Source organism: Oncorhynchus nerka, linkage group LG18, assembly GCF_034236695.1.
Source record: "Oncorhynchus nerka isolate Pitt River linkage group LG18, Oner_Uvic_2.0, whole genome shotgun sequence".
Taxonomy (NCBI): domain Eukaryota; kingdom Metazoa; phylum Chordata; class Actinopteri; order Salmoniformes; family Salmonidae; genus Oncorhynchus; species Oncorhynchus nerka.
The window spans coordinates 951,240-974,118 of record NC_088413.1 but is presented as its reverse complement, the minus strand read 5'-3'; the positions used below and the strand labels follow the sequence as shown (position 1 = coordinate 974,118).

General features: G+C 53.8%; 1 protein-coding gene and 1 long non-coding RNA gene across 2 annotated transcripts in view; both read right to left on the bottom strand.

Annotated features, from left to right (window-relative positions):
* LOC135561670 (uncharacterized) overlaps positions 1 to 22,879 on the bottom strand; it is a 126,652-nt gene that overhangs the window by 31,120 nt on the left and 72,653 nt on the right. The window lies entirely within an intron of this gene.
* LOC135561658 (uncharacterized) overlaps positions 1 to 22,879 on the bottom strand; it is a 73,027-nt gene that overhangs the window by 31,120 nt on the left and 19,028 nt on the right. The window contains 9 exon segments of the mRNA XM_065003391.1: positions 3,638 to 3,683; positions 4,953 to 5,032; positions 5,669 to 6,332; positions 13,706 to 15,976; positions 16,029 to 16,644; positions 17,417 to 17,718; positions 17,721 to 18,201; positions 20,399 to 20,475; positions 20,888 to 20,976. Coding sequence (XP_064859463.1) covers positions 3,638 to 3,683; positions 4,953 to 5,032; positions 5,669 to 6,332; positions 13,706 to 15,976; positions 16,029 to 16,644; positions 17,417 to 17,718; positions 17,721 to 18,201; positions 20,399 to 20,475; positions 20,888 to 20,976 — 4,626 coding nt within the window.

The window sequence follows — 22,879 nt, the reverse complement described above, 5'->3', positions numbered from 1 at the left end:
TTATATCACAGTAAGACACAAAACTATTCAACAAATTAACAACAATGATTTGATGACCGTGGCGCCTTGTAAAGTGTGTGTGTGTGTTACCTGGGTCAGTGGTGTGTGTGTTACCTGGGTCAGTGGTGTGTGTGTGTGTGTGTTACCTGGGTCAGTGGTGTGTGTGTGTGTTACCTGGGTCAGTGGTGTGTGTGTGTGTGTGTGTGTGTTACCTGGGTCAGTGGTGTGTGTGTGTGTGTGTTACCTGGGTCAGTGGTGTGTGTGTGTGTTACCTGGGTCAGTGGTGTGTGTGTGTGTGTTACCTGGGTCAGTGGTGTGTGTGTGTGTTACCTGGGTCAGTGGTGTGTGTGTGTGTGTGTTACCTGGGTCAGTGGTGTGTGTGTTACCTGGGTCAGTGGTGTGTGTGTGTGTGTGTGTTACCTGGGTCAGTGGTGTGTGTGTGTTACCTGGGTCAGTGGTGTGTGTGTGTGTGTGTGTTACCTGGGTCAGTGGTGTGTGTGTGTTACCTAGGTCAGTGGTGTGTGTGTGTGTGTGTGTGTTACCTAGGTCAGTGGTGTGTGTGTGTGTGTGTTACCTGGGTCAGTGGTGTGTGTGTGTGTTACCTGGGTCAGTGGTGTGTGTGTGTGTGTGTGTATTACCTGGGTCAGTGGTGTGTGTGTGTGTGTGTTACCTGGGTCAGTGGTGTGTGTGTGTGTGTGTGTGTTACCTGGGTCAGTGGTGTGTGTGTGTTACCTGGGTCAGTGGTGTGTGTGTGTGTGTGTTACCTGGGTCAGTGGTGTGTGTGTGTGTGTGTTACCTGGGTCAGTGGTGTGTGTGTGTGTTACCTGGGTCAGTGGTGTGTGTGTGTGTGTTACCTGGGTCAGTGGTGTGTGTGTGTGTGTGTTACCTGGGTCAGTGGTGTGTGTGTGTTACCTAGGTCAGTGGTGTGTGTGTGTGTGTTACCTGGGTCAGTGGTGTGTGTGTGTGTGTGTTACCTGGGTCAGTGGTGTGTGTGTGTGTGTGTTACCTGGGTCAGTGGTGTGTGTGTGTGTTACCTGGGTCAGTGGTGTGTGTGTGTGTGTTACCTGGGTCAGTGGTGTGTGTGTGTGTGTGTGTGTTACCTGGGTCAGTGGTGTGTGTTACCTGGGTCAGTGGTGTGTGTGTGTGTGTGTTACCTGGGTCAGTGGTGTGTGTGTGTGTTACCTGGGTCAGTGGTGTGTGTGTGTGTGTTACCTGGGTCAGTGGTGTGTGTGTGTGTGTGTTACCTGGGTCAGTGGTGTGTGTGTGTGTGTATTACCTGGGTCAGTGGTGTGTGTGTGTGTGTGTTACCTGGGTCAGTGGTGTGTGTGTGTGTGTGTGTTACCTGGGTCAGTGGTGTGTGTGTGTGTGTGTGTTACCTGGGTCAGTAGTGTGTGTGTGTGTGTTACCTGGGTCAGTGGTGTGTGTGTGTTTGTGTGTGTGTATTACCTGGGTCAGTGGTGTGTGTGTGTGTGTGTTACCTGGGTCAGTGGTGTGTGTGTGTGTGTGTTACCTGGGTCAGTGGTGTGTGTGTGTGTGTGTTACCTGGGTCAGTGGTGTGTGTGTGTTACCTGGGTCAGTGGTGTGTGTGTGTGTTACCTGGGTCAGTGGTGTGTGTGTGTGTTACCTGGGTCAGTGGTGTGTGTGTGTGTGTTACCTGGGTCAGTGGTGTGTGTGTGTGTGTGTTACCTGGGTCAGTGGTGTGTGTGTGTTACCTGGGTCAGTGGTGTGTGTGTGTGTGTTACCTGGGTCAGTGGTGTGTGTTGCCTGGGTCAGTGGTGTGTGTGTGTGTGTGTTACCTGGGTCAGTGGTGTGTGTGTGTGTGTGTTACCTGGGTCAGTGGTGTGTGTGTGTGTTACCTGGGTCAGTGGTGTGTGTGTGTGTTACCTGGGTCAGTGGTGTGTGTGTGTATGTTACCTGGGTCAGTGGTGTGTGTGTGTGTGTGTGTGTTACCTGGGTCAGTGGTGTGTGTTACCTGGGTCAGTGGTGTGTGTGTGTGTGTGTGTTACCTGGGTCAGTGGTGTGTGTGTGTGTGTGTTACCTGGGTCAGTGGTGTGTGTGTGTGTGTTACCTGGGTCAGTGGTGTGTGTGTGTGTGTTACCTGGGTCAGTGGTGTGTGTGTGTGTGTATTACCTGGGTCAGTGGTGTGTGTGTGTGTGTGTGTGTTACCTGGGTCAGTGGTGTGTGTGTGTGTGTGTGTTACCTGGGTCAGTGGTGTGTGTGTGTGTGTGTGTGTGTTACCTGGGTCAGTAGTGTGTGTGTGTGTGTTACCTGGGTCAGTGGTGTGTGTGTGTTTGTGTGTGTGTGTGTTACCTGGGTCAGTAGTGTGTGTGTGTTTGTGTGTGTGTGTGTTACCTGGGTCAGTAGTGTGTGTGTGTGTGTTACCTGGGTCAGTGGTGTGTGTGTGTGTGTGTTACCTGGGTCAGTGGTGTGTGTGTGTTACCTGGGTCAGTGGTGTGTGTGTGTGTGTTACCTGGGTCAGTGGTGTGTGTTGCCTGGGTCAGTGGTGTGTGTGTGTGTGTGTTACCTGGGTCAGTGGTGTGTGTGTGTGTGTGTTACCTGGGTCAGTGGTGTGTGTGTGTGTGTGTTACCTGGGTCAGTGGTGTGTGTGTGTTACCTGGGTCAGTGGTGTGTGTGTGTGTGTTACCTGGGTCAGTGGTGTGTGTGTGTGTGTGTGTGTTACCTGGGTCAGTGGTGTGTGTTACCTGGGTCAGTGGTGTGTGTGTGTGTGTGTTACCTGGGTCAGTGGTGTGTGTGTGTGTGTGTGTTACCTGGGTCAGTGGTGTGTGTGTGTGTGTTACCTGGGTCAGTGGTGTGTGTGTGTGTGTGTTACCTGGGTCAGTGGTGTGTGTGTGTGTGTATTACCTGGGTCAGTGGTGTGTGTGTGTGTGTGTGTGTTACCTGGGTCAGTGGTGTGTGTGTGTGTGTGTGTTACCTGGGTCAGTGGTGTGTGTGTGTGTGTGTTACCTGGGTCAGTAGTGTGTGTGTGTGTGTTACCTGGGTCAGTGGTGTGTGTGTGTTTGTGTGTGTGTGTGTGTTACCTGGGTCAGTAGTGTGTGTGTGTTTGTGTGTGTGTGTGTTACCTGGGTCAGTAGTGTGTGTGTGTGTGTTACCTGGGTCAGTGGTGTGTGTGTGTGTGTGTTACCTGGGTCAGTGGTGTGTGTTACCTGGGTCAGTGGTGTGTGTGTGTGTGTGTTACCTGGGTCAGTGGTGTGTGTGTGTGTGTTACCTGGGTCAGTGGTGTGTGTGTGTGTGTGTGTTACCTGGGTCAGTGGTGTGTGTGTGTGTGTTACCTGGGTCAGTGGTGTGTGTGTGTGTGTTACCTGGGTCAGTGGTGTGTGTGTGTGTGTGTTACCTGGGTCAGTGGTGTGTGTGTGTGTGTATTACCTGGGTCAGTGGTGTGTGTGTGTGTGTGTTACCTGGGTCAGTGGTGTGTGTGTGTGTGTGTGTGTTACCTGGGTCAGTGGTGTGTGTGTGTGTGTGTGTTACCTGGGTCAGTGGTGTGTGTGTGTTTGTGTGTGTGTGTGTTACCTGGGTCAGTAGTGTGTGTGTGTTTGTGTGTGTGTGTGTTACCTGGGTCAGTAGTGTGTGTGTGTGTTACCTGGGTCAGTGGTGTGTGTGTGTGTGTGTGTGTACTCACTCTCTTGTAGTAGATGGTAGGAGAGTGCTGCTTGTCTCTGCTTCTCCTAGAAAGACAACCGCAGACTTAAAAAACACACACAAACACACTACTGACCCAGGTAACACACACACACCCCACCTGACCCAGGTAACACACACACCCCACCTGACCCAGGTAACACACACACCCCACCTGACCATAGGTAACACACCCCACCTGACCATAGGTAACACACCCCACCTGACCCAGGTAACACACACACCCCACCTGACCCAGGTAACACACACACCCCACCTGACCCAGGTAACACACACACCCCACCTGACCCAGGTAACACACACACCCCACCTGACCCAGGTAACACACCCCACCTGACCCAGGTAACACACCCCACCTGACCCAGGTAACACACACACCCCACCTGACCCAGGTAACACACCCCACCGACCCAGGTAACACACCCCACCTGACCCAGGTAACACACACACACACACACACCACTGACCCAGGTAACACACACACCCCACCTGACCATAGGTAACACACCCCACCTGACCCAGGTAACACACCCCACCTGACCCAGGTAACACATACCCCACCTGACCATAGGTAACACATACCCCACCTGACCATAGGTAACACATACCCCACCTGACCATAGGTAACACACCCCACCTGACCCAGGTAACACACCCCACCTGACCCAGGTAACACACCCCACCTGACCCAGGTAACACACCCCACCGACCCAGGTAACACACACCCCACCTGACCCAGGTAACACACCCCACCTGACCCAGGTAACACACCCCACCTGACCCAGGTAACACACCCCACCGACCCAGGTAACACACACACCCCACCTGACCCAGGTAACACACCCCACCTGACCCAGGTAACACACCCCACCTGACCCAGGTAACACACACACCCCACCTGACCCAGGTAACACACACATCCCACCTGACCCAGGTAACACACACCCCACCTGACCCAGGTAACACACCCCACCTGACCCAGGTAACACACACAACCCACCTGACCCAGGTAACACACCACACCTGACCCAGATAACACACACACACCCCACCTGACCCAGGTAACACACCCCACCTGACCCAGGTAACACACCCCACCTGACCCAGGTAACACACCCCACCTGACCCAGGTAACACACCCCACCCGACCCAGGTAACACACACACACCCCACCTGACCCAGGTAACACACCCCACCTGACCCAGATAACACACACACACCCCCACCTGACTCCAGGTAACACACACCTGACTCCAGGTAACACACCCACCTGACCCAGGTAACACACACCTGACAGTGTCCTTCCATTTCTGGTGCAGCAGTCTGGCCATGTTGAGGTCCATCCTCACAGAGTAGTCATCAGGAGAACACACACCTGGCAACCAAGCACAGGAGAGCTGAGGGAGTGTGTCTGGGGTGTGTGTGTTGCCTGGGTCAGTGGGGTGTGTGTGTGTGTGTTACCTGGGTCAGTGGTGTGTGTGTGTGTTGCCTGGGTCAGTGGTGTGTGTGTGTTACCTGGGTCAGTGGTGTGTGTGTGTGTGTTACCTGGGTCAGTGGTGTGTGTGTTACCTGGGTCAGTGGTGTGTGTGTGTGTGTGTTACCTGGGTCAGTGGTGTGTGTGTGTGTGTTACCCGGGTCAGTGGTGTGTGTGTGTTACCCGGGTCAGTGGTGTGTGTGTGTTACCTGGGTCAGTGGTGTGTGTGTGTGTTACCTGGGTCAGTGGTGTGTGTGTGTGTGTGTGTTACCTGGGTCAGTGGTGTGTGTGTGTGTGTGTGTTAGCTGGGTCAGTGGTGTGTGTGTGTTAGCTGGGTCAGTGGTGTGTGTGTGTTAGCTGGGTCAGTGGTGTGTGTGTGTGTTACCTGGGTCAGTGGTGTGTGTGTGTGTTACCTGGGTCAGTGGTGTGTGTGTGTTACCTGGGTCAGTGGTGTGTGTGTGTTACCTGGGTCAGTGGTGTGTGTGTGTTACCTGGGTCAGTGGTGTGTGTGTGTGTGTGTGTGTGTGTGTGTGTTACCTGGTAGGACACCAACAGGGCCAAACAGCTCAACCAGCTGCAGAGCCAGTTCTGTAGGCAGCTTCAGTTCAACACTCTGGATGTCCACGAGTCTGTCCCTCTTCTTCTCCTTCTCCTTCCTCCCTTTCAAGTCCTCTTCCTCCTCCTCTCTCCTCTCCATCTCCTCCAGCTGGGCTAGGAGCGACTGGGTCACCTCGTCTCCCTCCTCCTCCTCCCTCTCCCATTTCTCCCACTGCTCTGCGTCCGCTCCGCTCTCCGAGTCCCGAACCACTTCCTGCTCCGCCACATCTCTTCCTGGTGGTCCGTGCTCCAGACGAGTGGACTCTCCCAAGGGGGTGTTTTGTTCCTCTGAGCCGCCCCCGCCCCCAGACACCGGATGGTACAGTCCACTAACCCCACCTACCCCTTCGTCAACGCCCCCTCCTGTCCTCCACGTCTCCTCTTCCTCCTCCCTTCTTCCCAGTACAACAATCGCCTCACTATCAAAAAAGCTGGAGGCCGAAGCCTGTTCTCCTGGGGGCGTAACCCGCCTCTCCGTCCTCTCCTCCAGGGACACACCTACGGCCATGTCCAGATCTCCATCACCCTCTTCTTCATCCTCCTCTTCCTCTAGGAACAGTCTCTCTCCAGAGTCTAGCAACAGATTACTGGTCCACTCCAGATCCTGAGGGAGAGAGGAACCAATGGCACATTTAAAATTCATTTAGGATGGCCTCGCTATATAGGGGACGGGGCCCTACGGCCTCACTATATAGGGGACGGGGCCCTACGGCCTCGCTATATAGGGGACGGGGCCCTACTGCCTCCCCATATAGGGGACGAGGCCCTACTGCCTCGCTATATAGGGGACGGGGCCCTACTGCCTCGCTATATAGGGGACGGGGCCCTACTGCCTCCCCATATAGGGGACGAGGCCCTACTGCCTCGCTATATAGGGGACGGGGCCCTACTGCCTCCCCATATAGGGGACGGGGCCCGACTGCCTCCCCATATAGGGGACGGGGCCCTACTGCCTCACTATATAGGGGACGGGGCCCTACTGCCTCACTATATAGGGGACGGGGCCCTACGGCCTCACTATATAGGGGACGGGGCCCTACGGCCTCACTATATAGGGGACGGGGCCCTACGGCCTCACTATATAGGGGACGGGGCCCTACGGCCTCACTATATAGGGGACGGGGCCCTACTGCCTCACTATAGGGGACGGGGCCCTACGGCCTCACTATAGGGGACGGGGCCCTACGGCCTCACTATAGGGGACGGGCCCTACGGCCTCACTATAGGGACGGGGCCCTACTGCCTCACTATATAGGGGACGGGGCCCTACTGCCTCACTATATAGGGGACGGGGCCCTACTGCCTCACTATATAGGGGACGGGGCCCTACTGCCTCACTATATAGGGGACGGGGCCCTACGGCCTCACTATATAGGGGACGGGGCCCTACTGCCTCCATATAGGGGACGGGGCCCTACTGCCTCCATATAGGGGACGGGGCCCTACTGCCTCCCCATATAGGGGACGGGGCCCTACTGCCTCCCCATATAGGGGACGGGGCCCTACTGCCTCCCCTATAGGGACGGGGCCCTACTGCCTCCCCATATAGGGGACGGGGCCCTACTGCCTCCCCATATAGGGGACGGGGGCCGACTGCCTCCCCCTATAGGGGACGGGGCCCGACTGCCTCCCCATATAGGGGACGGGGCCATACTGCCTCCCCATATAGGGGACGGGGCCCTACTGCCTACCCATATAGGGGACGGGGCCCTACTGCCTCCCCATATAGGGGACGGGGCCCTACTGCCTCCCCATATAGGGCACGGGGCCCTACTGCCTCCCATATAGGGGACGGGCCCTACTGCCTCCCCATAGGGGACGGGGCCCTACTGCCTCCCCTCCCCATATAGGGGACAGGGCCCTATTGCCTCCCCTCCCCATATAGGGGACAGGGCCCTACTGCCTCCCCATATAGGGGACGGGGCCCTACTGCCTCCCCTCCCCATATAGGGGACAGGGCCCTACTGCCTCCCCTCCCCATTTAGGGGACGTGGCCCTACTGCCTCCCCATATAGGGGACGGGGCCCTACTGCCTCCCCATATAGGGGACGGGGCCCTACTGCCTCCCCTCCCCATATAGGGGACAGGGCCCTACTGCCTCCCCTCCCCATATAGGGGACAGGGCCCTACTGCCTCCCCATATAGGGGACGGGGCCCTACTGCCTCACTATATAGGGGACGGGGCCCTAATGCCTCCATATAGGGGACAGGGCCCTACTGCCTCCCTTGCTATATAGGGGCGGGGCCTACTGCCTCCCCATATAGGGGTGGCCTACTGCCTCCCATATAGGGACGGGGCCCTACTGCCTCCCCCACATGGGGGCCGGCCCTACTGCCTCCCCATATAGGGGACGGGCCCTACTGCCTCCCCATATAGGGGACGGGGCCCTACTGCCTCCCCATATAGGGACGGGGCCCTACTGCCTCCCCATATAGGGACGGGGCCCTACTGCCTCCCCAGGGGACGGGGCCCTACTGCCTCCCGTCCCCATATAGGGGACGGGGCCCTACTGCCTCCCCTCCCCATATAGGGGACGGGGCCCTACTGCCTCCCCTCCCCATATAGGGGACGGGGCCCTACTGCCTCCCCTCCCCATATAGGGGACGGGGCCCTACTGCCTCCCCTCCCCATATAGGGGACGGGGCCCTACTGCCTCCCCTCCCCATATAGGGGACGGGGCCCTACTGCCTCCCCATATAGGGGACGGGGCCCTACTGCCTCACTATATAGGGGACAGGGCCCCACTGCCTCCCCATATAGGGGACAGGGCCCTACTGTCTCACTATATAGGGGACAGGGCCCTACTGCCTCCCCATATAGGGGACAGGGCCCTACTGTCTCACTATATAGGGGACGGGGCCCTACTGCCTCCCCTCCCCATATAGGGGACAGGGCCCTACTGCCTCCCCATATAGGGGACGGGGCCCTACTGCCTCCCCATATAGGGGACGGGGCCCTACTGCCTCCCATAGGGGACGGGGCCCTACTGCCTCCCCATAGGGGACGGGGCCCTACTGCCTCCCCAGGGGACGGGGCCCTACTGCCTCACTATATAGGGGACGGGGCCCTACTGCCTCACTATATAGGGGACGGGGCCCTACTGCCTCACTATATAGGGGACGGGGCCCTACTGCCTCCCCATACAGGGGACGGGGCCCTACTTCCTCCCCTCCCCATATAGGGGACGGGGCCCTACTGCCTCCCCATATAGGGGACGGGGCCCTACTGCCTCCCCATATAGGGGACGGGGCCCTACTGCCTCCCATATAGGGGACGGGGCCCTACTGCCTCCCCATAGGGGACGGGGCCCTACTGCCTCCCCATATAGGGACGGGGCCCTACTGCCTCCCATATAGGGACGGGGCCCTACTGCCTCACTATAGGGGACGGGGCCCTACTGCCTCCCTCCCCATATAGGGGACGGGCCCTACTGCCTCCCCATACAGGGGACGGGGCCTACTGCCTCCCCATATAGGGGACGGGGCCCTACTGCCTCCCCATATAGGGGACGGGGCCCTACTGCCTCCCCATATAGGGGACGGGCCCTACTGCCTCCCCATATAGGGGACGGGCCCTACTGCCTCCCCATATAGGGGACGGGCCCTACTGCCTCCCATATAGGGACGGGGCCCTACTGCCTCCCCTCCCCATATAGGGACGGGGCCCTACTGCCTCCCCTCCCCATATAGGGGGGGGGCCCTACTGCCTCCCCATATAGGGGACGGGGCCCTACTGCCTCACTATATAGGGGACGGGGCCCTACTGCCTCACTATAGGGACGGGGCCCTACTGCCTCACCATAGGGGACGGGGCCCTACTGCCTCACCATATAGGGACGGGGCCCTACTGCCTCCCATACAGGGGACGGGGCCCTACTTCCTCCCCTCCCCATATAGGGGACGGGCCCTACTGCCTCCCCATATAGGGACGGGCCCCTACTGCCTCCCCATATAGGGGACGGGGCCCTACTGCCTCCCCCATATAGGGACGGGGCCCTACTGCCTCCCCATATAGGGACGGGGCCCTACTGCCTCCCCATATAGGGGACGGGGCCCTACTGCCTCCCCATATAGGGGACGGGGCCCTACTGCCTCCCCATAGGGACGGGGCCCTACTGCCTCCTCCCCATAGGGGACGGGGCCCTACTGCCTCCCCCCATATAGGGACGGGGCCCTACTGCCTCCCCATATAGGGCGGGGCCCTACTGCCTCCCCATAGGGACGGGGCCCTACTGCCTCCCCATATAGGGACGGGGCCCTACTGCCTCCCATATAGGGACGGGGCCCTACTGCCTCCCCCCATAGGGGACGGGGCCCTACTGCCTCCCCATATAGGGGACGGGGCCCTACTGCCTCCCCATATAGGGACGGGGCCCTACTGCCTCCCCATATAGGGACGGGCCCTACTGCCTCCCCCCATATAGGGACGGGGCCCCTACTGCCTCCCCATATAGGGACGGGCCCTACTGCCTCCCATATAGGGGACGGGGCCCTACTGCCTCCCCATATAGGGGCCACGGGGCCCTACTGCCTCACCATATAGGGGACGGGGCCCTACTGCCTCACCATATAGGGGACGGGGCCCTACTGCCTCACCATATAGGGGACGGGGCCCTACTGCCTCACCATATAGGGGACGGGGCCCTACTGCCTCCCCATATAGGGCACGGGGCCCTACTGCCTCCCCATATAGGGGACGGGGCCCTACTGCCTCCCCATATAGGGGACGGGGCCCTACTGCCTCCCCATATAGGGGACGGGGCCCTACTGCCTCCCCATATAGGGGACGGGGCCCTACTGCCTCCCCATATAGGGGACGGGGCCCTACTGCCTCCCCATATAGGGGACGGGGCCCTACTGCCTCCCCATATAGGGGACGGGGCCCTACTGCCTCCCCATATAGGGGACGGGGCCCTACTGCCTCACTATATAGGGGACAGGGCCCTACTGCCTCCCCTCCCCATATAGGGGACAGGGCCCTACTGCCTCCCCATATAGGGGACAGGACCCTACGGCCTCCCCATATAGGGGACAGGGCCCTACTGCCTCACTATATAGGGGAAAGGTTATCATTTGGGACTCAGACATAGATAGACTAGTGTCCTGTCCAGGGGGTGTACTGTACATCAAGCTGTCTCACTCTACAGAAACAGGAGACAGACTAGTGTCCTGTCCAGGGGGTGCACTGGTACATCACACCGTCTCACTACAGAAACAGGAGATAGACTAGTGTCCTGTCCAGGGGGTGTCCTGGTACATCAAGCTGCCTCACTACATAAACAGGAGATAGACTAGTGTCCTGTCCAGGGGGTGTACTGTACATCAAGCTGTCTCACTCTACAGAAACAGGAGACAGACTAGTGTCCTGTCCAGGGGGTGCACTGGTACATCACACCGTCTCACTACAGAAACAGGAGATAGACTAGTGTCCTGTCCAGGGGGTGCACTGGTACATCAAGCTGTCTCACTACAGAAACAGGAGACAGACTAGTGTCCTGTCCAGGGGGTGCACTGGTACATCACACCGTCTCACTACAGAAACAGGAGATAGACTAGTGTCCTGTCCAGGGGGTGTCCTGGTACATCAAGCTGCCTCACTACATAAACAGGAGATAGACTAGTGTCCTGTCCAGGGGGTGTACTGTACATCAAGCTGTCTCACTCTACAGAAACAGGAGACAGACTAGTGTCCTGTCCAGGGGGTGCACTGGTACATCACACCGTCTCACTACAGAAACAGGAGATAGACTAGTGTCCTGTCCAGGGGGTGTCCTGTCCAGGGGGTGCACTGGTACATCAAGCTGTCTCACTACAGAAACAGGAGACAGACTAGTGTCCTGTCCAGGGGGTGTCCTGGTACATCAAGCTGTCTCACTCTACAGAAACAGGAGACAGACTAGTGTCCTGTCCAGGGGGTGCACTGGTACATCACACCGTCTCACTACAGAAACAGGAGATAGACTAGTGTCCTGTCCAGGGGGTGTCCTGGTACATCAAGCTGCCTCACTACATAAACAGGAGATAGACTAGTGTCCTGTCCAGGGGGTGTCCTGTCCAGGGGGTGCACTGGTACATCAAGCTGTCTCACTACAGAAACAGGAGACAGACTAGTGTCCTGTCCAGGGGGTGTCCTGTCCAGGGGGTGCACTGGTACATCAAGCTGTCTCACTACAGAAACAGGAGACAGACTAGTGTCCTGTCCAGGGGGTGTCCTGGTATATCAAGCTGTCTCACTACAGAAACAGGAGACAGACTAGTGTCCTGTCCAGGGGGTGTCCTGGTACATCAAGCTGTCTCACTACAGAAACAGGACATAGACTAGTGTCCTGTCCAGGGGGTGTCCTGGTACATCAGAAACAGGAGACAGACTAGTGTCCTGTCCAGGGGGTGTCCTGTACATCAAGCTGTCTCACTACAGAAACAGGACATAGACTAGTGTCCTGTCCAGGAGGTGTCCTGGTACATCAAGCTGTCTCACTACAGAAACAGGAGACAGACTAGTGTCCTGTCCAGGGGGTGTCCTGTACATCAAGCTGTCTCACTACAGAAGCAGGAAGTAGGGCAGGAGCCAATCAGCTGTTCTGGCTCAGACAAGGTTTACTTCCTTTACACAGATAGAGCCTCAGTCAATACAACAACACACAATAAGCAATAACAACAACAACAACAACAACACACAACAATAACAACAACAACAACAACAACAACAACACACACAATAATAATAATAACAACAACAACACACAACAATAATAATAATAACAACACCAACAACAACAACAACACACAACAATAATAATAACAACACACAACAATAATAATAACAACAACAATAATAATAACAACACCAACAACAACAACACACAACAATAATAATAACAACACCAACAACAACAACAACACACAACAATAATAATAACAACACCAACAACAACAACAATAATAATAACAACACCAACAACAACAACACACAACAATAATAATAACAACACCAACAACAACAACAATAATAACAACACCAACAACAACAACAACACACAACAATAATAATAACAACACCAACAACAACAACACACAACAATAATAATAACAACACCAACAACAACAACACACAACAATAATAATAACAACACCAACAACAACAACAACACACAACAATAATAATAACAACACCAACAACAACAACACACAACAATAATAATAACAACACCAACAACAACACACAACAATAATAATAACAACACCAACAACAACAACACACAACAATAATAATAACAACACCAACAACAACAACAACACACAACAATAATAATAACAACACCAACAACAACACACAACAATAATAATAACAACACCAACAACAACAACACACAACAATAATAATAACAACACCAACAACAACAACACACAACAATAATAATAACAACACCAACAACAACAACACACAACAATAATAATAACAACACCAACAACAACAATAATAACAACACCAACAACAACAACACACAACAATAATAACAACACCAACAACAACAACACACAACAATAATAATAACAACACCAACAACAACACACAACAATAATAATAACAACACCAACAACAACAACACACAACAATAATAATAACAACACCAACAACAACAACACACAACAATAATAATAACAACACCAACAACAACAACAACACACAACAATAATAATAACAACACCAACAACAACAACACACAACAATAATAATAACAACACCAACAACAACAACAACACACAACAATAATAATAACAACACCAACAACAACAACACACAACAATAATAATAACAACACCAACAACAACAACACACAACAATAATAATAACAACACCAACAACAACAACACCAACAACAACAATAACAACAACACACAACAATAAACAATAATAACAACAACACACAATAAACAACAACAATAATAATAATAATAAACAACAAACATCCCGACCTGCTGACACGTGTCATAGAGGTCCTCCAGAGTGTGTCTGTTGACCAGTTTAAAATGGCGTCTGAGAATGACGAGGTTCTGCTGTCTGGTCCGGCCCTCCTCCAGCTCCCTCTCCTCCACCTGGCTCCCTTTCTCGTGCGTCACGCGGTACGGCACCACGCGCTGGCCGGAGGGGTGAACCGCAACGCCGGCCGAGACCGCCGCCGATACCTCTGGGAGGAAACGGGAAGGGTTGCCGTGGAGAATGGCGAGGGTGTTGTTAGGGGGAAAGTGGTATCCCGCGGCCTCGGTTGGGTTGTCGTGACGATTGTGGTCGAGACGCCAGAGGAAGGCGAAGTCTTGCGGGTCGGTCTGGGAGGAGTGATCTGTGTCGGCCAATGACGGAGGAGGGGAGGGGCGGTGGGGGTTAGGGTTAAGGTCAGGGTTGAGATTAGGGTAGAGGTCAGGTTGGAGGTTAGGTTTGAGGTTAGGGCTGGGGTTAGGGTTGAGATCGAGGTTAGGGTTGAGATCAGGGTTGAGGTTAGGGTTAAGGTCAGAGTCGAGATTAGGGTTGAGGTTAGGGTTAAGGTCAGGGTCGAGGTTGGGTTTGAGGTCAGGGTTGAGGTTAGGGTTAAGGTCAGAGTCGAGATTAGGGTTGAGGTTAGGGTTAAGGTCAGGGTCGAGGTTGGGTTTGAGGTCAGGGTTGAGGTTAGGGTTAAGGTCAGAGTCGAGATTAGGGTTAAGGTCAGAGTCGAGATTAGGGTCAAGGTTAGGGCTAAAGTCAGAGTCGAGGTTAGGGCTAAAGTCAGAGTCGAGGTTAGGGCTAAAGTCAGAGTCGAGATTAAGGTTGAGGTCAAGGTCAGAGTGGAGATTAGGGTCGAGGTCAGAGTGGAGATTAGGGTCGAGGTCAGAGTGGAGATTAGGGTCGAGGTCATAGTGGAGATTAGGGTCGAGGTCAGAGTGGAGATTAGGGTCGAGGTCAGAGTTAGGGTCGAGGTCAGAGTGGAGATTAGGGTCGAGGTCAGAGTGGAGATTAGGGTCGAGGTCAGAGTGGAGATTAGGGTCGAGGTCAGAGTGGAGATTAGGGTCGAGGTCAGAGTCGAGATTAGGGGCAAGGTCAGAGTTAGGGTCGAGGTCAGAGTCAAGATTAGGGGCAAGGTCAGAGTTAGGGTCGAGGTCAGAGTCGAGATTAGGGGCAAGGTCAGAGTTAGGGTCGAGGTCAGAGTCGAGATTAGAGGCAAGGTCAGAGTTAGGGTCGAGGTCAGAGTCAAGATTAGGGGCAAGGTCAGAGTTAGGGTCGAGGTCAGGGTCTGTCTGTGGTTTGGGGGAGGGAGGGGTGTTGTTTGTGAAGGTGAGCGCCAGCTTGCACTGTTTCTCAGCCCTGCGACTCTGCCTCCGCTCCTCACTGCCCCCACCAAGATGGCCGACTTCACCTTCCATCCTGGTCTCACTAGCGTCAGTGCACTGACTGACCTCACCAACATGGCTGCCTTCACCAGCTTCCACACTGCCCTCACCAATATGGCTGTCACTATCAGTACACTGACTGACCTTACCAAGATGGCTTCCTCCTACCTCCAACAAGTCTTTCTCAACTAAACCCTGAGTCCCCCCCTCTCCGGCGGCCTGAATGGTCTCTCCCTCCCTCTGCTCCACGGTATTGGATCCAACCACCTGGGTTGAGTTAGGGTTAGCCAACACACAGTCAGGTAATTCCTCCCGACTCAGGACTCGGTCTTTATCCGCCTCCCCTCTCCTCCCTCTTGCCTCACCCCTCTCTCCTCCTCCCACACCCCTCTCTCCTCCTGCCTCACCCCTCTCTCCTCCTGCCTCACCCCTCTCTCCTCCTGCCTCACCCCTCTCTCCTCCTCCCTCACCCCTCTCTCCTCCTGCCTCACCCCTCTCTCCTCCTGCCTCACCCCTCTCTCCTCCTGCCTCACCCCTCTCTCCTCCTGCCTCACCCCTCTCTCCTCCTTCTCCAAGTGAACGGTCTGAGCTAAGGGAGGGGACGGGGGAGGGGCAGGTGGGCAGGGGGGAGGGGCAGGTGGGCAGGGGGGAGGAGTCAACACCCGTCTGTAAGAGCTCTAGAAGCTTCTGGAACTCTGTGACATGAGGCTCGCGACCAGGATGCCCTTCTGATTGGCTGCCTCTGGGATCTGCCTCCTCCCCCTCACCACCTCCCTCTTTCTCCCTCCCAGGGCGCCTCCCATTCCTTCCTCCTCCTCTTCTTTGCTCCAGTACCTCCTCTGAAGGCCAGTCTCCAACAAACTCCAACAACTCAGGCCTCACCCTCTCTCCCCCATCCCTCACCCTCATCCCTCACCCTCTCTCCCCCATCCCTCACCCTCTCTCCCACATCCCACACCTGCTCTCCCCCATCACCCATTTCTCCCACCAACTTCCCTCCTCCATCCTCTCTCTCTCCATCCCCCTCGCTCACTGATTGGCTAGTGTCCTTCACTATGACAGCAGGCTCCAGCCTATCAGAGTCCGTCTTCCTAGTTCTACTCCTCCTCTCTTTCCTCACCCTCTGACCAATCGACTCGGAGAAAGCCACGGGCCTCTCGTCGTCACCATGGAAATCTGCACTAAACACAGACTCCACCAGACAGTGGGGAATTCCTGTCTCTCCCTCTTCCTCCCCCCTGTTCCCCTCGTCGTCCGGTTGCCACGGAGCTTCCGGTTCAGAGACCACCGCTCCTAAATCAAGAATATCCTCCTCATCCAGAATTTTAGAATTGTCCAGAATTCCACATTTTTCTGAGGCCTTTCCACTGAGGGAGACGGAACCTGTGGACCCGTGGGCAGAGCTGTGATCCGGGGTTATGGCTCTCCCGGAGCGGCCGGCCGACGACACGTCGGGAAGCGAGGAGGAGAGCTGGGGGCAGGACCTCTCAGAGCCCTGGACCAATCGCTGCTCTCCTACCAGGTCGCGGCGGGCCTTGTCTGAGGACTTGGGCCTATCAGGAGAAAGAGAGACAGAGAGACAGAGATCACCTTTTCATTGTGACTTCAAATCAAGGGATCTATTGTGATGCAGCCTGAAACTAACCTTAGTCCTGGCCCTAACCATGGGCCCTAACCCTAACCCTGGGCCCTGTATCTGACCCTATCCCTGACCCTATCCCTGACCCTATCCCTGATCCTATCCCTGACCCTATCCCTGATCCTATCCCTGATCCTATCCCTATCCCTGATCCTATCCCTGACCCTATCCCTGATCCTATCCCTGACCCTATCCCTGATCCTATCCCTGATCCTATCCCTGATCCTGTATCTGACCCTATCCCTGACCCTATCCCTAATCCTATCCCTGACCCTATCCCTGACCCTATCCCTAATCCTGACCCTATCCCTGACCCTATCCCTAATCCTAACCCTGACCCTATCCCTGACCCTATCCCTAATCCTAACCCTGATCCTAACCCTGATCCTATCCCTGATCCTATCCCTGATCCTGTATCTGACCCTATCCCTGACCCTATCCCTGATCATAACCCTATCCCTGACCCTGTGCCTGATCCTAAATCTGACCCTATCCCTGATCCTATCCCTGCCCCTGATCCTATCCTGACCCTATCCCTGGGCCCTGATCCTATCCCTGACCCTATTTCTGAACCTATCCCTGACCCTATCCCTGACCCTATCCCTGACCCTATCCCTGACCCTATCCCTAGTCTCCTGTTGGGGGGGTAGTTTGAGATGCAGTCTGGGTGTGTTGAGGAAACTTACTGTGACGGGCTAGCCTCCTGATGGGGTGGTAGTTTGGCCTCCTGATGGGGTGGTAGTTTGGCCTCCTGATGGGTTGGTAGTTTGGCCTCTTGATGGGGTGGTAGTTTGGCCTCCTGATGGGGTGGTAGTTTGGCCTCCTGATGGGGTGGTAGTTTGGCCTCCTGATGGGGTGGTAGTTTGGCCTCCTGATGGGGTGGTAGTTTGGCCTCCTGATGGGGGGGTAGTTTGGCCTCCTGATGGGGTGGGCTAGCCTCCTGATGGGGTGGTAGTTTGGCCTCCTGATGGGGGGTAGTTTGGCCTCCTGATGGGGGGTAGTTTGGCCTCCTGATGGGGTGGTAGTTTGGCCTCCTGATGGGGTGGTAGTTTGGCCTCCTGATGGGATGGGCTTGGGTCCTGTTGGGGGGTAGTTTGGCCTCCTGATGGGTTGGGCTTGGGTCCTGTTGGGGGGGTAGTTTGGCCTCCTGATGGGGTGGGCTTGGGTCCTGTTGGGGGGGTAGTTTGGCCTCCTGATGGGGTGGGCTTGGGTCCTGTTGGGGAGGTAGTTTGGCGTCGTGATGGGGGGGTCGTGTTGGGTCCTGTTGGGGAGGTAGTTTGGCGTCGTGATGGGGGGTCGTGTTGGGTCCTGTTGGGGGGGTAGTTTGGCGTCGTGATGGGGGTCGTGTTGGGTCGTAATGGGGGGTAGTTTGGGGTGAGCGCTCCCCATGATGGAGTGAATGGTCACGTGACGATCATAATTTTCCATCATCCAACGGATCTTCTCTGCTTTAACACTGTGCCTAGTACGTCTAGAGAGAGAAGAGAAAAGAGAGAGACAGAGAGGTAGAGAGAGAGAGAAGAGAAGAGAGAAGAGAGAGAGGGAGAGAGGAGAGAGAGAGAGAGAGAGAGAGAGGCAGAGAGAGGTGAGAGAGACAGAGAGAGAGAGAGGTAGAGAGAGAGAGAGAGAGAGAGAGAGAGAGAGAGAGAGGGAGAGAGAGACAGAGAGAGGTAGAGAGAGACAGAGGTAGAGAGAGAGAGAGAGAGAAGAGAAGAGAGAGACAGAGAGGTAGAGAGAGAGAAGAGAAGAGAGAGAGAGGTAGAGAGAGACAGAGAGAGAGAAGAGAAGAGAGAGAGAGACAGAGAGGTAGAGAGAGAGAAGAGAAGAGAGAGAGAGAGAGAGAGAGAGAGAGAGAGAGAGGTAGAGAGAGAGAGAAGAGAAGAGAGAGAGAGTGAGAGACAGAGAAGAGAGAGAGAGAGAGAGAGACAGAGAGAGACAGAGAGAGAGAGAGAGAGAGAGAGACAGAGAGAGAGAGAGGTAGAGAGAGAGAGAGAGAGAGAGAGAGAGAGAGAGAGAGAGAGAGAGAGAGAGAGGTAGAGAGAGAAGAGAAGAGAGAGAGAGAGAGGTAGAGAGAGAGAGAAGAGAGAGAGAGAGAGAGAGAGAGAGAGGTAGAGAAGAGAGAGAAGAGAGAGAGAGAGAGAGAGAGAGAGAGAGAGAGAGAGAGAGAGAGAGAGAGAGAGAGAGAGAGAGAGAGAGAGAGAGAGAAGAGAGAGAGAGAGAGAGAGAGAGAGAGAGAGAGAGAGAGAGAGAGAGAGAAGAAGAGAGAGAGAGAAGAGAGAGAAGAGAGAGAGAGAGAGAGGTAGAGAGAGAGAGAGAGAGAGAGAGAGAGGGAGAGAGAGACAGAGAGAGGTAGAGAGAGAGAGGTAGAGAGAGAGAGAGAGAGAGAGAGAGAAGAGAAGAGAGAGACAGAGAGGTAGAGAGAGAGAGAAGAGAAGAGAGAGAGAGAGAGAGAGAGAGAGAAGAGAGAGAGAGGTAGAGAGAGACAGAGAGAGAGAGGTAGAGAGAGGTAGAGAGAGAGAGAGACAGAGAGAGAGAGAGAGAGAGAGAGAGAGAGAGAGAGAGAGAGAGAGACAGAGAGAGAGAGAGAGACAGAGAGAGAGAGAGAGAGAGAGAGAGAGAGAGAGAGAGAGAGAGACAGAGAGAGAGAGAGACAGAGAGAGAGAGACAGAGAGAGAGAGAGATAGAGAGAGAGAGAGAGACAGAATGAGAGAGAGAGATAATGAGAGAGAGAGAGATAATGAGAGAGAGAGAGAGATAATGAGAGAGAGAGAGAGAGGAGAGAGAGACAGAGAGGGGGGGAAGAGGAGGGGGAGAGGAAGAGAGGAAGGGAGAGAGGATGGGGGAGAGGGGGAGGGAGGGGAGAAAGAGAAAGAGGGGAGAGGAGGGTGAGGGGAGAGAAAGAGGGGAGAGGGGGCGAAAGAGGAGAGGTTATCCATTTAGTTTTTAATTTCGACTTAACTTTATTAGTGGTTTGTTTACATTAAATCAAAGTCTATCCTATCATAATAACTTTATTGGTCATTTACATCAATTCAAAGTATATGGTAATATATGTTGTTCGGGATGTGTATGAGGAAGTGAATTCAGATGACCAGCATGCATCTGTTCAGAAACTAACTGTGAGAACTTTCAGAGTCCTCTGAATTGATGATGAACTGAAACATGTTACAGGTCAAAGTTATAATGCCCAGCATGCACCTGTTCAGAAACAGTGAGAACTGAAGCTAATGGGGATCCAAATAAACAAATAACTTTATTGGTACCTCTCCAGGTGTTTCGTAATAACTTTATTGGTACCTCTCCAGGTGTTTCGTAATAACTTTATTGGTACCTCTCCAGGTGTTTCGTAATAACTTTATTGGTACCTCTCCAGGTGTTTCGTAATAACTTTATTGGTACCTCTCCAGGTGTTTCGTAATAACTTTATTGGTACCTCCAGGTGTTTCGTAATAACTTTATTGGTACCTCTACAGGTGTTTCGTAATAACTTTATTGGTACCTCTCAGGTGTTTCGTAATAACTTTATTGGTACCTCTCCAGGTGTTTCGTAATAACTTTATTGGTACCTCTCCAGGTGTTTCGTAATAACTTTATTGGTACCTCTCCAGGTGTTTCGTAATAACTTTATTGGTACCTCTCCAGGTGTTTCGTAATAACTTTATTGGTACCTCTCCAATTCCCTGGGTTTGTTCTTCCACCAGGTACCAGGCTCCCGGAACAAAACCTTGTAGTTGTGCCTCAGAGCCTGTAGGAACACACAGCACATCATACCATTAGACAGTGTGTGTGTGTGTGTGTAGATGTGTGTGTAGATGTGTGTGTAGATGTGTGTGTGTGTAGATGTGTGTGTGTGTAGATGTGTGTGTGTGTAGATGTGTGTGTGTGTAGATGTGTGTGTGTGTAGATGTGTGTGTGTGTCTAGGTGTGTGTGTGGGTGTAGATGTGGGTGTAGATGTGTGTGTGTGTGTGTGTCTAGGTGTGTGTGTGGGTGTAGATGTGTGTGTAGGTGTGTGGGTGTAGATGTGTGTGTAGATGTGTGTGTAGGTGTGTGGGTGTAGATGTGGGTGTAGATGTGTGTGTGTGTCTAGGTGTGTGTGTAGATGTGTGTCTAGTGTGTGTGTATTTTCACATTAAAGAAAGAAGAGAGAGAGACAGACCATAGTTACGTAGGGTTTCATCTCCCAGCTCTGCATGTTGGTGTTGTCAATAATGACAGGAGAGAAAGAGGCCTCCATCACTTCCTGGGCTGAGGACACATCAACACCATGTTATTCAATGGGAAACAGAGACCATTTACATGGTTAGGGTGTAGGGGTTAGGGTGTAGGGGTTAGGGTGTAGGGGTTAGGGTGTAGAGGTTAGGTGTAGGGGTTAGGGTGTAGGGGTTAGGGGATAGTATATGTTGGTGTTGTCAATAACAACAGGAGAGAAAGAGGCCTCCATCACTTCCTGGGCTGAGGACACATCAACACCATGTTATTCAATGGGAAACAGAGACCATTTACATGGTTAGGGTGTAGGGGTTAGGGTGTAGGGGTTAGGGTGTAGGGGTTAGGGATAGTATATGTTGGTGTTGTCAATAACAACAGGAGAGAAAGAGGCCTCCATCACTTCCTGGGCTGAGGACACATCAACACCATGTTATTCAATGGGAAACAGAAACCATTTACATGGTTAGGGTGTAGGGGTTAGGGTGTAGGGGTTAGGGTGTAGGGGTTAGAAGATAGTATATGTTGGTGTTGTCAATAACAACAGGAGAGATTAGGCCTCCATCACTTCCTGGGCTGAGGACACATCAACACCATGTTATTCAATGGGAAACAGAGACCATTTACATGGTTAGGGTGTAGGGGTTAGGGTGTAGGGGTTAGGGTGTAGGGGTTAGGGTGTAGAGGTTAGGGTGTAGGGGTTAGGGTGTAGGGGTTAGGGGATAGTATATGTTGGTGTTGTCAATAACAACAGGAGAGAAAGAGGCCTCCATCACTTCCTGGGCTGAGGACACATCAACACCATGTTATTCAATGGGAAACAGAGACCATTTACATGGTTAGGGTGTAGGGGTTAGGGTGTAGGGGTTAGGGTGTAGGGTTAGGGGATAGTATATGTTGGTGTTGTCAATAACAACAGGAGAGAAAGAGGCCTCCATCACTTCCTGGGCTGAGGACACATCAACACCATGTTATTCAATGGGAAACAGAAACCATTTACATGGTTAGGGTGTAGGGGTTAGGGTGTAGGGGTTAGGGTGTAGGGGTTAGAAGATAGTATATGTTGGTGTTGTCAATAACAACAGGAGAGATAGAGGCCTCCATCACTTCCTGGGCTGAGGACACATCAACACCATGTTATTCAATGGGAAACAGAGACCATTTACATGGTTAGGGTGTAGGGGTTAGGGTGTAGGGGTTAGGGTGTAGGGGTTAGGGGCGTAGGGGTTAAGGTGTAGGGGTCAGGGTGTAGGGGATAGGGTGTAGGGGTTAGGGTGTAGGGGTTAGGGTGTAGGGGTTAGGGGTGTAGGGGTTAGGGGTGTAGGGAGTTAGGGGTGTAGGGGTTAGGGTGTAGAGGTTAGGGTGTAGGGGTTAGGGTGTAGGGGTTAGGGTGTAGGGGATAGGGTGTAGGGGATAGGGTGTAGGGGTTAGGGTGTAGGGGATAGGGTGTAGGGGTTAGGGTGTAGGGGTTAGGGTGTAGGGGTTAGGGTGTAGGGGTTAGGGGTGTAGGGGTTAGGGGTGTAGGGGTTAGGGTGTAGGGGATAGGGTGTAGGGGTTGGGTGTAGGGGTTAGGGTGTAGGGGTTAGGGGTGTAGGGGTTAGGGGTGTAGGGGTTAGGGTGTAGAGGTTAGGGTGTAGGGGTTAGTGTAGGGGTTAGGGGATAGTATATGTTGGTGTTGTCAATAACAACAGGAGAGAAAGAGGCCTCCATCACTTCCTGGGCTGAGGACACATCAACACCATGTTATTCAATGGGAAACAGAGACCATTTACATGGTTAGGGTGTAGTAGGGTGTAGGGGTTAGGGTGTAGGGGTTAGGGTGTAGGGGTTAGGGGTGTAGGGGTTAGGGGTGTAGGGGTTAGGGTGTAGAGGTTAGGGGTGTAGGGGTTAGGGTGTAGGGGTTAGGGTGTAGGGGTTAGGGTGTAGGGGTTAGGTGTAGGGG